Here is a 14,856-nt window from a genome sequence, read left to right on the forward strand (position 1 = left end):
TAGCTTTCTTGATAATTAATACTCGATTGTCGCAATCATGGTTCCAAAACATAATGAGTTCCCCTCTGTTCTGTACCTATGTCTTCCAACTAAGAACTTGTGGCCGTCGAGTGTTATGACGGCAGATGTAGAAGACACAACAGATGCGCTATATGCAGGTTTCAAGAGTCAACCCTTACAATCTGTCGCGCGGAAAAAGGAGAGGCTCGAATATTGGCTGCTGTGCTTAATGGAGATGTTTGGAGTGCAGCTCGCATTTTCAGTCGAATGAATTCCACGAAAGATTTTAATCATCTCTCCGTAAAGTTCCGATATCTTTATGGGCACATAACCCATGCGGTTGATCATAACCACCGAATTTCTCATCTCCTAGATTCCACTAACAAAACCGTACTCCATGAACTCCAGCCCTAGCCTGAAGCCATAAGATGCCCATCCACGCCGAGTCTACCTCCAGTACCGGTACCCAGTCACCCCCACCCCATTTCTCGTTCTCTCTTTCACAGCAACACGACAGCCAAACAGAGCCAACCATCCGGATACGCCGCCTCGCGCATCAGATCCTCCAACGGTGCCGAAAACGGCACGGGCGAGCCGTGCAGCACGACGTTGGCGAGGACCGGGTCCCGGCTGGAGGGGAATAAGCTGGGCAGGTGGGACTGCAGCGCGCGGCCTAGGGTCTGGCGTGTGCGGGTGCCGGGGATGACGGGGGGGATGAGGGTTTGGAGGACTTTGAAGGCGCCCGGCCCTGGGGTGTCTCCTGCTGGTGCTGGTGCTGGTGATGTTGCTGGAGGTACCTGTTGTGAGGTTGGTGGTGGCGATGTGGTGTTGGTGTTTGTGACGGTGTTGCTACCGGTCCCGGGCGGGGGCGAGGACGGGATGTAGACGCGCAGGGGCACGTTCCGGAGGGGGGTCGGGGCGTTGAGGAGGAGGGCGTTTATTTTTGCAAAGGAGGCGTAGTCGTTGTCTTGGACTGCGTTCCAGAGGGATGAGGTGTCTGCTTTGGAGAGGGACATTATGCGTTTTGCGTTGCCGTAACGGACGAAATCTGCCTGTTTTAGGGGGGTAAGTGGGTTAGGATGTGAGTCAGGTCAGGGAAAGGTAACAAATGGGATTGGGGGGCAAAAGGTCTCGAGCGTTCTTTGTTCGAGGCGGGTGTGTGTTCCAGTCGGGGGTGGTGACGAAAGAGAATGTGGAAAGTAGAAAAGATGGAGGGGCAGGTGACGATGTGTTTCTCTTGTGGCGTTGTGTAAAAGCAAAAACCCAGCTTTGGGCGAAAGACACTTGTCTGGATAGCAGGGAATGGGGCATGTCGCTGAGAAGATGGGTAAAGTTTCTTCTCGATGCATGGGATGAGACAAGGGAGAGAGGGTGGGAAGACATGACGGGAAGAGGGGTTTTAGAAACAGAGACAATGACAGAGGTTGGAGAGAGACACTGAAAAGAGGTTGGAGAAAGAGACAAGACATGTCTTTTGCGTAACTCTACTCACCTCTTTGACGCAGTTGAGAAAGGTGTCGCCGATATCCCAGCTATCGCCGTCACTAACGGTCAAACGCCAGGGTAAAGTCGGCTGATAGAGGTCGACGAGGAGGCCGAGGGGCAGGTTGCGGAGGAGGAGGTCCTCGTGGTGGAAGGCGGAGACGGGGTGGCGGAAGAAGGCGGAGCAGCGGGGGACGAGGAGGGCTAGGTAGGAGAAGCGCGGGAGTGAGGTGACGAGCGGGGTGTTTGGGGCGGAGGGGTGGATTATGTGGAGGGGGATCTGGGCGGACCAGAGGGTTTGGGGGATGGAGGACATTGTTGTAGAAGGAGGAGGAGGTTCGTGATGATACGAAATGGATGGATGTAGAGGTGTAAGTGGGAGGTGGAAGGCTGAGTGGAGGGTTTGGATGATATGGTGGGATGAGAGGCGGGTGGGAGGCGGGTCAAGGAGTCATCGTAGGAGGTGGTGTTTGGTGCAGGATCGGGTCTTCTATACGACCGGTGAGAAGTTTCCAGATATGCGGTAATGCTTTCGTAGGCCGGACGAAGCACGACGGGAGCACGGCGCGGAGGCTCGAGGGACTGACGTTACAGATTGTCCGGCGTTGAACAAGTGACAGTCGGGACGGAAGCGGAGGTGGGGCACCTTTGCCCGTCAGGAAGGCACCAGAGCCCGGCCGAAACAAAGCTCCGCCATCCGATGATTACCTAAGCTACATGAGCCACCTAAGATACTACGTACATATCGAACAACACCGACCGCATTGCCTCATTTAGTTACCCGGGCCATCCCTGGAGCTCTGGCACGCTCACCCTGCACACCTCCAGCTCCAGCTCGCACCTCATCGGCATTCTTTCGTCCTACCTTGGCTTACTGTATTGTGTAACCCTTAGCTTAGGCCCCAGACTCGCAGTACGGAGCACGGATAGCAGGAGGTGGTCGGGGGATTTTCTCTGCCTGACAGCGGCTCCTTCCACGTCCACAGGGAACGTCCCTCTTTGGAGTCCATGCTTTCCGGGCGGCACTAGGGGGCACTAGGGCGCTGAGCTGAGAAGATCCTACTGCAACTGTAACTGCACCTCATCTCACTTCTTTTCATTCGGATGGATGGTTTCAACCTCAACAACTACGCGGTTTTTGTTGGTCATGCTTTTCCAGCATCAGAACCGAGACATACTCATCCATGGTTGACTTGAGGCAACTAAACCTCCTGATGGACGGAGCTATCACGGCGAGATGTTTACCACCCCCCGGGCGATGAGGGCCATGAAGCCCGCGGCAAAACTTTTGAAGCATGTCCGGCAAGGCGAGCCAGACATCACGCCAGGCATCACGATCTCGCTCTTATTTCGCGTACTTCGCACTCCGTACACCCCGTAAACGCCGCCTGCCTCCGAGTGTCGAATCGCCTCGAAGAATTCGTTTTTGAGCCTCGTTGCCTGCGGATCTTTAGAAGAGAACGGACACGGATAGAGGTCCAGCCTTCCAAGATTACTGTACGATCCAGGTATGATTCGTCGCCCGCCTCACGCGCGTGCGGCGCGCCAAAAGGAGTCGGCATGCAAAAATCCTGGAAATTCACTTCAACGGCACGTCGTGGTCAGTCGAGTTTCGATGGGTGCACATGACCCGGCCGATCACCCTCGCTTCGCGTCGACCGCCGAATCGTCGTCGCTGCACGGAGTACATGCGTCTCGTCACTTTTGTATGGATACATATACCCATCGCTATTTTCAACGCTGCTTGGCCAATCTTGCCCGCCTTGTCCAATGTCAGCCGTCTTACGGATGCTACTATCCCGTATCCACTGGATTCCCAAACCGGCCACCGACAGGCAGGGACAGAGGACCTATCCAAGGACCAAGGCTATCTCTTCTGGAGGCTGTCTTCTGTTTTTTCTGCTCACTGAGTCGTCAATAATTTGAATCGCCGACCACTACTCGCACTACTCTTCGTCCAGTACCACGCTACGGGATATAGCTTGTCTCTCCTCGCACACCCCTTGGCCTTCACTTCTCTTCGACTCGGCGGCCGATGCTACGCGGCAGGCAACACGCCGCACACGCTGGTAGGATACAGGACGCAGGTAGGAAAAAAGCAAAAATACACCGCGTGCCACGCTGTACGCTCCGAGACAAGAGGGTTGGTTACACGAGAACGAAGCAAAGGTCCCCACCCTCTGTGAGTGTCTCTCTCCTGTGGTGTTCAGGCATCTCTCAGACTCTCACTCTTTGGCTATGAAGCTCTCCGAGCTCTCTCCATCTGGGGGTGTAATCCACCAACCAGGAGCTTACACAACTCGCACACCCCTCCCTTGTTGAGCTTTTCTGCCAACAAGCTCCAGCCTCCGCCGCCGTCTCATACAACTTCTTTCCAAGACATTCCTTTTCACTTATTTGCTTTTTTCTTCTCTTTGCAAAAGCTCTTCATTTTCCCCAGTCTTGGGACAGGTCTTGGTCGCATTCGGGACCGTGTCGGTGGCCACAGCACGTTATGGACAAAATTTCCCCGGAATAAATCTTACCAACCCAGTCAGACCGTTAGACCACGAGGTTGGTGATCACTGGTGCGTTCACATGGCGTGGGGCGGGGAGGGGACCAATAATCCTTTGGAGATCAAAATACCAGGGTCTTTCGTCAAAACATGCCCGCGGCCATAAGAAGTCGCAACTGCAGTATCTCACATGAGCGACTCAATCTATCCGTACATCTTACCACATCTCTAACCATCTACATATTTTCAGGGCGGTCAAACCGCCGCGGATTCAGATGGAGGGGCGTGGTGACGAGTCAATACCTTCAAACCCAAACTAGATCGAAACCCTCTTTTTTTCCTTTCTTACCGCGTACTTTCAGGCTTTCTCATTTCAATTTCACCATCACCGAGAGGGGGATTCCATAATGGCGCTTTAATGCCGTCCTAGCGCAGTTCACTAATCGGCAATCGAGGCGAGCTATCAGATTTCCAAAGAATACTGCGCAGTAGTACCAGCAAACGCATCCCTGTCAGTGTCGCGCTGCTGGCTAGGCACCTCCATTACACTCGTCTCACACACACTTCAACAAGTCTGAAGCCTCTTGGAATGCTATCCAGGGTTTTCCGGGAGTCAAATCGAAAGCGAGTCTAGCACCTCCTTTTACACTACTTTAGTAACGTAACTTTGGGTAACTCTGGATTCTGTTTCTTTGCTTTTTCTTCTTCTTCTCACCCCGGCCGCCGTACAGGTCGCATACTGGCGCTGGATTACCTATATCTGGCATGTTCTGCCCTTTCCCGCCCCCATTTCCAGATTTCTATGCGTTTGCTTTGTAGACTCTACATAATACTTGGCCGACACCCCCCTTCCAGGTCCCCCCCTCCTTTCGTCACTTCTCATTCCTGACAGAATCACTCAAATGAGATGGCTGCGCAGCACAGCGCAGCAGCAGCACATGCGCTGCGACCTTCTTTCATGTCCTTGCATCACCTCACCTCTCTCTGCTTGGCTCTGTCTGCCGCTGGCGCCGCCGCCCTGCTCGCTCGCTCTCTCAGTCTGGATCCAGCCCGTCCCGTCCCCCCAAAGTACCTTTGAGGTCGAGTGACCTTTGAGTGACAACGTCAGCCAGAACGACGAAAGAGCTTCCCTGCAGAGCCCAATCATCAGTTTAGTCTCCAACAACTCGAGGCTCTCACCACTTGAACCCGCAAAGCTACCCTTGCCATCAACCTCTCTGTCTTGCTCACACGCCCCCCCTTTCCCAGGTTGTATTCCCTATGCTTGTTCCCGTCACTTTCCCATCACATTTTTGCCGTTTCCCCATATCCCACGATGACCGCTGAAGGCCGGGAATCTCAAAATCGTCCAAAAGAATTGCAACGCAACCCACCCCAAATCCAATCTTAGCACCTCCAACTCCAAGTCTCCAAGTAAATGGTGATTGACCCAGGTGCAAGCCAAAAGATCACATTTCATAACCCCTCCCCCCCCCCTTAGCCCGGCACAAACTCCCAAACAGAGTATGGTCTTCCCGCTGCCTTACCGCCTCATCCCGTGCCCGCAGCCCTTCCTCCCCCGTGCCTTTGGTTCTGGTTCTGGGCCTCTCCCGTCGCCCTCGTCCTAGACTCCTAGCGCGCCGTGTGTGCGTTCAAAGACGACCATCACGGCCATCGCGACCACCACCCCTTTCCCACGCCCCGCGTCCCGCCTGCGTGTCAACCGCCCGCGCCGCCGCTGCCGGCCTCGCCTTGTCCAGCCTTCCTCCCCCGTCAGCCACATACCCTACATCCCGCATCGCCATGCCCGTCCATCCCGTCCGACCGTGCAGAAGAAAGGGCGCACCTTTTCTTCGGGTAAACCAAGTAAAGGCGCAAGACTCCCCTTCCCCGTCACTTACTACCAAGTGCTATTGTAAACAACCGCACTTATCATATCAACCTGGGATATGCTCTACTACCGCTACCGCACCCATGCCCCCGGGAGAAGGGGAGAAGAGGAGGGGGGGGGGGGGCACACGGCTCAAGAGAACTGATCCCATGGCACTGGGTCCCGGTCCGTCAGTCCCGCGGCGTCCGCCCCCCTACGGGTAGCAGGCACCGGGCCTACACTATACCTAGGTACGCAGTAAGCGTACCCTTGATTTCTTATTTCAGGTTTTGACGTTGTGTCGAAATGTTGATCTGGCATTCTGGAGCACCGGGACACGACAATGAAGACTACCTACGCCGCCGCCACGCAGCAGATGACAGGAAGGTGACGCCCAGCAGACCGCCACGACAACGTCCCCATCCCCCATCCCCCCATCCACCGGTTCCCTAGATCTGTTGGGGCGGCTTTGGAGTGTTCTAGGTCGTTGATCATGTAAAACTGCGGGAGAAGGGGGAATGTTACGCCAGCCAGGGCGATCACACCTCTCTCTGCCAGTGTCTCCCCTCAAACCAAGCCTAGGCCCATGCCTAGCACAGTAAATGGCGCTTTGTGAATTGCTTGAATATGCCTTGCCCTATTGCTTGCCTTTTATTTCAAGGTTGCTGAAGCAGTAGATTGTACCTTGGCACGCCGTGTGCGCATCTGCCTGCTCTGCCGCGCCTAGTTCATAATCACGTTTTTTTTTTTTCGTTTTCGCCTAGGCTAGGCAGGGACCGGCAGGCATTTTCTGTCTGGTATATGAATCTTTTTTATCATCGCCTTTGGAACCCAGGTTTCCCTTAAGATGAATACCTAGAAAAAGGGGTTAGATCGGGGAGCTTGTCAAAAATGTCAAAGTGCCAAACCGTCCGTCCGTTTGACAGGGAAAACCGAAAACCGCAGTGTACGAAAGAGAAGAGACCAAAAAAAAAAAGTGATTGGTGACTGATGCAATCCCGATTCCCAACCCGCCAAGTCCCGCTCCCAAAATCGATCACAAATTTTTCCCGAATTGTTCGCACACCGGTTTTACGGATACCTCAGTGTGCTAGGTTACAACTTACACCACGGGGGGGGGGGGGTCCATGGCGCAAAATGCAAGGGGGTTGTTCAGGACTTTGTAATGTTATAGGTGATAGAAGTTATGCCCCCGAATTCAGCTCAGGTACGGGAGGGAGTTTCCTTACTTGGACGGACGGCTTTCACAACTTGCGGTGGACAATGACAGGTAACATGAGTCTTAGTGAGGCAAGCTGGTGCGGTAAGGTAAAATAAGGTGAGGTCGGTAGTAGTAAGGTGAACTTGGTTGAATCTTTCTACTAATGCAGACGTCTCTTGCTGTACGTGCGTGTATACGTGCGTGTGTCTGCGCGTGTGTCTGCGCGTGTGTGTTGCGCGTGTGTGTTGCGCGCCTGCCTTTCGGACGTAAAATCTTCGGCCGCAATGCAAAGCGGCACGATGGACGGGATACACCAAAAAAAGAGAGAAAAAAAAAGCCATTTCATCAGCGACCAGAATACCCGAGACCGGGGAGGCGGGGTCCCTGGCCTGTTGTTGGTCCCAAACTTCCCCTACATGTACGGCTTGCTGTGTTCCCACATCTTTGGCCTGAAACAGGTGAGGCGAAAGCAAAAAAAAAATCTGACGTATCTGTATTTTGAGTTCAAAGTGTGCGGATATGTGATTGATTTAATTATTGTACGAATACATGTATTCTTCAATTAGCTGAGTGTGGTGCGACGGGACGTTACTTGTCACGTCAGTTTTTATACAAGGGTACTACTACTACTCCTTATGCGGAGTACCACGCCCGCGGATTGCGTGGGTGTCGGTGTGGGGTTTACGGTCATTCGGTTCCCCGGGGTTTGGATAGGCATGGACTGTGTCGATATATGAAGATGGTGTAGACCTTGCCATCGCTCAGTTCTCATGATTTTTGAAAGCGTGCGAACGGACGTGACGGACGGACATTGCAAAGAAACCGCCCCCCTCCCCCCCTTTCCCACCCTGGGATGTCGTTCCCTAGGGGTTTGGAGGTACTGGTGTAAAAGATGCTCCGTTTCCTCAAGCTACTTGGAAGCCACGAGTCAAACGCCCGTCAGATTTGATTATTTGATGATACCATGCCAGAGGATCGGGGTAATGAAGCGTGTATGATCTTCCGTCACCATATCAAGAGCAAGGGAAACCAGATCCAGGGCAATAGTTTTCATTGCAGTACTAATATACTAAGGAACAAGAACATAATTCAAAGAGAAAGAAGCACTTCCCACCACGCCTCTCTCTCAATCTCCTCGTTTGGTGTCTCCTCCGCTAAAAGAGGATCTCACCCTAGAAATAGAACAAGCCATCAACTCACAGAAAACTTCCCTTCCCGCTCTCAAGGACCTTCCCAGATGAAACCGCCACTTAGACAAACCCCGCCATAACAACCAGAACCGAAAAGGAGAACCAACATTTGGGTGAATCCAGTTCTCCGAGAATGAGGGGGGACAGAGCACAACAACGACACCGACGATGATAAAATAGAAAAGTCCCCATGGAAATAGGATATATAAGTAAAAGGTTGCAAATGCTATCCAAAAAACGTAGTACCAAAAAAGAAAAAAATACGCAACCGCAAACGCAATGCTTTGTTTGGAGGGAGGTTTGTTGTTTAAACAGCCAACCACAAGGAGAATGAGATGAAAACCAATAGAAAAGGACAAGAACAAATAACAACAAGAGGGCGCGAACCAAAGAACTCGGCTACGAGTCTCGTCTTTTATATGCAAAAAAATCCTTCCTCCACCCGCCTGCCCGTCCGGCCCCAGTCCTCCCCTCCTTTCCTTTACCCCTCCCTTTTGTCCACCGAACCAATTTCAAAAACGACCCTGCGGAGGTCCAGCGCCGTCTGATAACGACAGAGAGTGGTAGTTAAAAATAAATGCTCTTGTCCGAATCCCGCCTTCTCCTTTCCCCGTTGCCCCCTCTCTCTCCTGCCTGGCATATTCCCCCTTACCCCAAGCCTACCGCTCTCGAGTGGGCCCCCCGGATCCACCTCTTTCTTTCCTCCCTTGTCCGTTGGCTTCATCGTCCAGATCGAGCGTATGTATATATGTTGAGTCGCTGGCACGTCGGCCATGAATGAAGAAAGATTTCGGTCCAGTAGAGCACACTCTCGCCAATGCGTGTACAGAGGCAAAGCTAGATGTCGCAAAACCAGGGAGGATCCAGTCAAGATACTGTAAAAGGTGATAAGATTCGAGAGTTTTTTTTTTTTAGGTACTGTGTAATCGTATAGAGGTTCCTTTATAACAAAGATATTTTTCCGGTTTCCGGGGTTTTCCAAGGGGGGGAGGGGGTCCTAACGGGATCTCCAAGTAGGTACGAGAAATGAAGTTGAAAGATGAGTTTCGAATTCGCAAAACGCCGGTTCATGGATGTTTGTTGTTTGGGGTATGAAGAATTTCATGACCAAGAGGGGAGAGTGAAGCGTCTGTCCCGTCTCCTTTTTCCTCTGGCCCGCGCATACACATTGGCATTTCGTTCCGCCCAAGATTTTGATTCCTCCCAATTAATTTGTTGCCTTTTGTAAAAGCTTTCCATAATACCAAGATAATTCCATCCCGATCCCCGGTGTTTCTGTCGTCATTTGAATCGCTAGCGCGCAGGGGAGTCTTCTTCGTGTACTGTTTCTCCGCTTTGGTAGAGGTTGCTGCGTGTGGGGACGTTTCCCGTTCTTTACATCTGCATGGGGTGTCCAGGGTGTCCGGGGTGTCCAGGGTGCCCGTGGTAGACGTGTCCGTGATTCTGCGGGTGACCATGACCCGATCCATTGCTCAGCGAGCGGTGTCCCTGGTTTGGAGAGTTGTTCGCGCTGCGGTGGTTAGGTTCGATGAAGGATGCCATGGACATGGGGCCCGGGTGGTGGTGGTGGTGGTGGGCCGGCGGTGCGGACGAGGGCGGCGGAGGCGGGGGGATCGTCGGCCCAGTATGGCTGTTGGTGCTGCCGAAACTACTAGAGCCAACCCTCGGGTTCTCGGTGAAGAGCTCCTTCTCGATGTGTTGAAGAATATGCATATCAATCGTAAGCGAGCTAGATGACTGGGCATGCATATCGAGCATGCTAATGGTGCGTCGGAATAGCATCTTCAGTTCTTCAGCTGACACCAGATGGTGCAAGTACGGATCCTTAAAGGCTGCTGCCAAGATCAAGAGATTGCCCCATTGCCTGTGTTCGTTAGCATTGTCTCAAAACACCACGGAGAAAGTCACAACTTACGCATGGGCTGTGCCAAAGATGTTGGTGACGAGAAGGCGCTTGCTGTCGACACCGTGGAAGGCCCGAGTACTCTGAATGAGGGCCTTGATACCTCTTTCGGCATATGCCTTGACTTCCGGGTCGAGCTCATCGTGCCGACGGATCCCGTGAGAGCCCTGCCCCACGAACGCGGTCGCGTCATGTTGGGTGAAGACGCCAATGTGTCCCACCGTCTCCTTGTTGAGCATGCCTGAGCCATCAGAGCGTTGCTTCAACCTGTCCGAAACCTCCAAAACGAATCTGACAAAGGGTCGGTAGATGATGACTCGAGCGCCCCAGTACTTGGCACGCAATCGCGCATCAATGAGTTCCTTTGCTGGCTCGTCGTCCTCGTTGAAGTGGAAGTCCTTTGACACCCACCGCATGCTTCTCAGCTGCTCCTCCAAATCCTGCACCTTGCTCATCTTGTCGTTGATCGAAACGTGGATGTCCTGGGGATCGTAGAGCAAGTTGTGAATGGTGTTCAGCGTCTTTCGCAGGTACAACTGTCCAATATAAGAGTCTCGCACTCTGACAGATGTGTCGTTCTCTATCAGCTTCATATTAGGCCACGGCATAATGTGCTCGTAGTCAAGACATCTGGATCGTGGAAGTTCAAGTTCCGCAATGATATCGCTTGAAATTGTCAGTATTGACCAGCAAGTTGTGACATGGGACTTACTTTTCGAGTTGCAGGCAACTCCAGTATGCGAGGAGGACCATGTTGTCGCGCTTCTTCTCAACGGGATTAGCGAGACCCATCTTCGAGAAGCGGTCCATGTCACTGCTTGGGTATTAGCTTCGCATTTTTTAATATCGGTGTCGGATCAACTTACCGACGCATGATCATGTTCAAAGCTCGTGCGGCATTGAAGAACATGGCGTCACTCTCCAAAACTCTGCCTAGTTGACCATGGTACAGACCAGCAAAGATGAAAGTCTGGGCGTGCTTCATCGTCCAGCCAGCCATGTGGTTGCCCATAATGTCAGAGGCATACGCGAAATATTCCAAACCAGGAATTATGTCGTAATTGCGCTTCATCGTGTTGGACTTCAGGCTGCCGGCGCCGCTGCCCTGCAATGAAGGCCGTCTGCTGGAAAGACTATTGGCCTGCTCCTTCGGCGAAGGCAACCCGGAGGAGTGCGAATGCGAGGAATATGACGGAGGCGAAGCCTGCGCACCGGGAGAGGATGGATATCCGTTCCTGTTCATGGGAGAGTTCTGGCTATGTTCCACCATGTCTCGGGGTAAATCCGGAATCTTGGACTGGTGCAGGCAGATCTTGCCCAGGGCGAGAATGACCAACACAAGGGCGTTTTCAATGGTCCTGTGCGGCCTGCCCGGCTTCTTGGGGAGCTGTACTGTCTCTTCCGACTGCTGATCCAGTGCTGGTGAAGACCGCTTCCGCTTATTTGACATTTCCGGGTAACTGCTCGTCGGCGCAACGAACTTGGCGACGCCAGGTGCAGTCGGCTTGGGCTTCTTCTCGGTCTGCGCAATGTTGTCCAAGAAGCGTTTGACAAGTACTCTCAAGTCGCCGGGGAGAATGATTGGGTGCAGGCTGAGGACATGAGCCTCGAAGCTGTTGATGTATGCCTTGACCTTTTCTTCAGAAAAGTCCGGCGCGCCGTCAGGTGTGAGCGTGCCACTGATGTACCCCATGCTCGTTGGCGGGCTCAGTCCTCCGACCTGGCCCCAAGCCTCGCCTGGAGAGGGTGAGTTTCCAGTCTCGGAGAAGTTGTCCTCCATGACATCCATTGTGCCGAAGGCCTCCGAGGCCGCAATGCTTGTAACCCCACGGCTGGAGTCTTGTCCGCTTCCTTCTCCGCGCCCGTACAGTCGCAGAACACCGCGCTTCTCCTCCTGGGCGATGGGGTACTCTTGAGGGTACTTGACATTCTCCCTCTCCAGAATTCCCTGGGTCATCTCCTTGACGCCCGGCCAAAACAGAATAGTGTCGGCTCTGGTTGTGTGGTTTACTGGAATCGAAGGGGGCCCCGGTGCTACAGGTGGTCCGGGAGGGTTGTCGGGAGCGTCGTCATTGTCCATATCTGTATCGTGAATCTGGTGGGCCAAGTCCGTCTCGCCAACAGCCATGGGCTGCGGCTCGTGCATCTCTTCGTCGGGTTGAGGGTACGTTTCTACAGGCGGTGCGGCAACTGGTGATGGTGACTTGACAAGCGACTTGTCTGGAGAATCATCCGAAAGCGGCGGCGCTTCGCCTTCCATCTTGATGTTGTGCATATTCAGCCTCTGTTCCATGTTTTGCATCCATCTCTGCTGAGCGGCAATCTGCGCCTCAAATTTGGCCTCCATTGCGCTCTTCATCTCGGAAATCGCCTCCAAAATGTCTGTTTGGCCCTTGTCGATCCTGTTTTCCAATATCAGCAAGAAACATTATTTGAGGGAGGGGAGGCAAACTCGACTGACGCCTTTGGAATAGGATCACGATATTTACACTCGACACCCTTTTCTCTGCAACTTTTGCAAGGCTTAGTTTCGTCACATTTCGCCTTTAGCTGCCGACAGCTGTCACAAGCCTACAAAACACATGGTCAGCGCAATCTGATATAGCTGATGGGTCTCTCGCGCAATCGCACCTGAGAGGCTCTTGTTGCCTTGCGCTTGGCGGTGGAAGAAAATTGCGCGTATATCGACTCGGGAGGAGGTTGCGGTTGGTACTGCGGTTGCTGTTCATAATGCTGCGGTGGTGGAGGCGGCTGAGCCATGGGAGGAGGAGGAAAGCTGCTTCGGTAGCCCCCCGGCGTGGGGGGCATCTGCTGTGGCCCGTTATCGTAGCTCATGTGTCGTCGAGAATCGTCGGGGTACGGTTGGTGAGAAGGATGCGGCGGCGCAGAGTGCGGCGGAGGAGGGAGGCCGTCCTGTGGCCCGCCTCCTGTCGAGTGAGGCCTTCGTGGGTGAGAGAGGTTCTCGTCGTGCGGCTCCCTCTTCACGCCGCCAGGATCTCGGTTTGGGAACGGTGGGTAAGGCGGGTGCGCAGGTGAGGGCGGGTGTCGATAGTGGTCCTGCATGGGCGTGTAAGAAGGCTCTTGCTCATGGTGTCGTCGGTCGTCGGGATGATGTTGCGGCGCCGGGTGAGGAGGGTGGTGAGGCTCGACGGAGCGAGGAGGGTACGGAGGCGGCTGCTGCTGGTGGTTATATGGCGCAGGCGGCGGCGCGTGTTGTTGATGAGGCGGAAGAGGATGCTGTTGGTGCGGCGTCGACGGGTGCGAGGGCGGCGGGTGGAGTGGTGGTAGATGGTGTTGCGGTCCGCCGGTTGGTGACCACGAGTTGGTGCTCGAGAGACGGGGGCGTTTGTTGTCAGGCTGCCCCGGAGGATCCATGCTTGATATATATGTACATACGTACAAATGCTTATGAAAAAACAAGAGACGAAGCGAAAATAGGGTCAGGCCAGATCTGAGGAGAAGGTGGCGGCCATGGAAAAGCTATGGGCAACGAGGAGGAAAAGCCAGACGTCCAGTTCCGTTCCGGTCCAGTCCAGTAGTCTCTCAAAGCTGGACCAGCGCAACGCGACGCAGAGACGGGAGCAGCAGTGGACGGGGATGAGGAGAGGAGGGAGCAAGAAGGACAAGCGAGCAACCAAGCGACCAAGCAATCAATCAAGCAGGTAGCCTGTGTGAGTTGAGGGAAGCCGGGACGGGGAACGGAGATCAGGTTGGGTTCTGGGTCTGGGGCAGCAACAATTGGAGGCTCTCAGTGTTTGGATGAAAGCATGGGGCCGTGGTGGTTCCTCTTCCTGATGGCGGCGTGTCTGTACGTATGTACGGTACAGAGTGGTGGTCCACGGTATACCGGTACGGAGAAGTGCAACGTAAGTGTACGAAGTACGCACAAGAAGGGTAGGTCGGTGTGAAAGTCGGAGAGGTACGGGATAGTACCAAGTAGAGGAGGGTGAGGGTGAGGGTGAGGAGCAGTAAGGTAGGAGGAGGAGGTACTTGGCAACCCAATGTCGGGGATCTAAGTCGTTGGGAGTCGAGGTATCCGTATCCGTAGACCTGGGGATGTATCTGTAAAACCTATCTTGGGTGTCAAGGACCAAGGACCAAGGAAGGTATCCGTAGTAGTAGGGTAGGGACTGGGAGTCTGCTGGGAGTGGAAAGGCGGAAGAGGAGGCGCGGCGGTGATGGCGCGCGACGAGGGACGGAAAGCTCGATTCGAGTCGGCTCGAGAAGTCTTCTTCCTCGACTTTGGGAACCCGATGTGGTGAGCGGTTTGAAGTGTTCCCGGCTGTGTGGTTCTTGAAACTTGGGAAATGGGATTTTCCCACTCTGCGAATGCGCCCGGATGCCCAAAGAGTCGGCTTGGAACTCGAAGGGGGCGGGGATCAGCGCGTTGGGCAGAGATGGAGCTTCCGCTATTTTTGCTCTCTCCTCTTTCTTCGGGTTGCGCAGCCTTGGAGGTTTGACGGGGGTAATGGTGTGAGCGAGGTGGGGAGGGGGATCTCTCTCTTTCTCTCCGAGTGTTGACTTGCGCGTAGAGGAGGGAAGAAAAAGAAGGTCGAGAAAAACGTCAAATTCTCAAGCAGCGGCGAGACTGATGGATGATGATGGTCCCGGTCGCCAAATACCTTGCTCCCGCGCAGAGAGTAGACGAGCGCCACGGCTACAAGGTACACGCACGAAGTGGAGGTGTCGGCACGAGGTACTCGGTACGCTTGCTCGACGGAGTATCCTTACTCTAA

The 14,856-nt window shown here is 53.9% G+C and overlaps 3 protein-coding genes across 3 annotated transcripts; all 3 read right to left on the reverse strand.

Moving 5' to 3' along the window:
* Positions 1-35: 35 nt before the first annotated feature.
* Positions 36-2,087, reverse strand: BDZ83DRAFT_629616 (autophagy protein). Its single transcript, XM_060508770.1, has 2 exons — positions 1,493-2,087; positions 36-1,052 (listed from the first exon to the last, which is right to left on the reverse strand). The coding sequence occupies exons 1-2, from the start codon at positions 1,796-1,798 to the stop codon at positions 501-503; spliced, it is 858 nt and encodes a 285-aa protein (XP_060362315.1). The 5' UTR covers positions 1,799-2,087; the 3' UTR covers positions 36-500.
* Positions 2,088-4,783: 2,696 nt separating this feature from the next.
* BDZ83DRAFT_629619 (uncharacterized protein) lies at positions 4,784-5,391 on the reverse strand. The gene has a single exon (XM_060508771.1). It carries the CDS (start codon positions 5,122-5,124, stop codon positions 4,876-4,878), a length of 249 nt encoding a protein of 82 aa, XP_060362316.1. The 5' UTR covers positions 5,125-5,391; the 3' UTR covers positions 4,784-4,875.
* Positions 5,392-9,291: 3,900 nt separating this feature from the next.
* BDZ83DRAFT_432258 (uncharacterized protein) lies at positions 9,292-13,972 on the reverse strand. The gene is made up of 6 exons (XM_060503057.1): positions 12,752-13,972; positions 12,573-12,691; positions 10,987-12,522; positions 10,833-10,934; positions 10,133-10,786; positions 9,292-10,081 (listed from the first exon to the last, which is right to left on the reverse strand). The coding sequence occupies exons 1-6, from the start codon at positions 13,493-13,495 to the stop codon at positions 9,592-9,594; spliced, it is 3,645 nt and encodes a 1,214-aa protein (XP_060362317.1). The 5' UTR covers positions 13,496-13,972; the 3' UTR covers positions 9,292-9,591.
* Between the last annotated feature and the right edge of the window lie 884 nt (positions 13,973-14,856).

This window comes from Colletotrichum acutatum (genome assembly GCF_030867785.1).
Source record: "Colletotrichum acutatum strain CBS 112980 chromosome Unknown BDZ83scaffold_82, whole genome shotgun sequence".
NCBI lineage: Eukaryota > Fungi > Ascomycota > Sordariomycetes > Glomerellales > Glomerellaceae > Colletotrichum > Colletotrichum acutatum.

Bases quoted from the DNA above. Each gene is read 5' to 3' on its own strand.
- BDZ83DRAFT_629616 (XM_060508770.1), bottom strand. From the start codon at position 1,798: ATGTCCTCCATCCCCCAAACCCTCTGGTCCGCCCAGATCCCCCTCCAC. The intron at 1,053-1,492 runs GTGAGTAGAGTT...CCCCTAAAACAG, and splicing joins TTCTCAACTGCGTCAAAGAG to GCAGATTTCGTCCGTTACGG.
- BDZ83DRAFT_629619 (XM_060508771.1), bottom strand. From the start codon at position 5,124: ATGATTGGGCTCTGCAGGGAAGCTCTTTCGTCGTTCTGGCTGACGTTG.
- BDZ83DRAFT_432258 (XM_060503057.1), bottom strand. From the start codon at position 13,495: ATGGATCCTCCGGGGCAGCCTGACAACAAACGCCCCCGTCTCTCGAGC. The intron at 10,935-10,986 runs GTAAGTTGATCC...ATACCCAAGCAG, and splicing joins TTGAACATGATCATGCGTCG to TGACATGGACCGCTTCTCGA. The intron at 10,082-10,132 runs GTAAGTTGTGAC...TAACGAACACAG, and splicing joins ATCTTTGGCACAGCCCATGC to GCAATGGGGCAATCTCTTGA.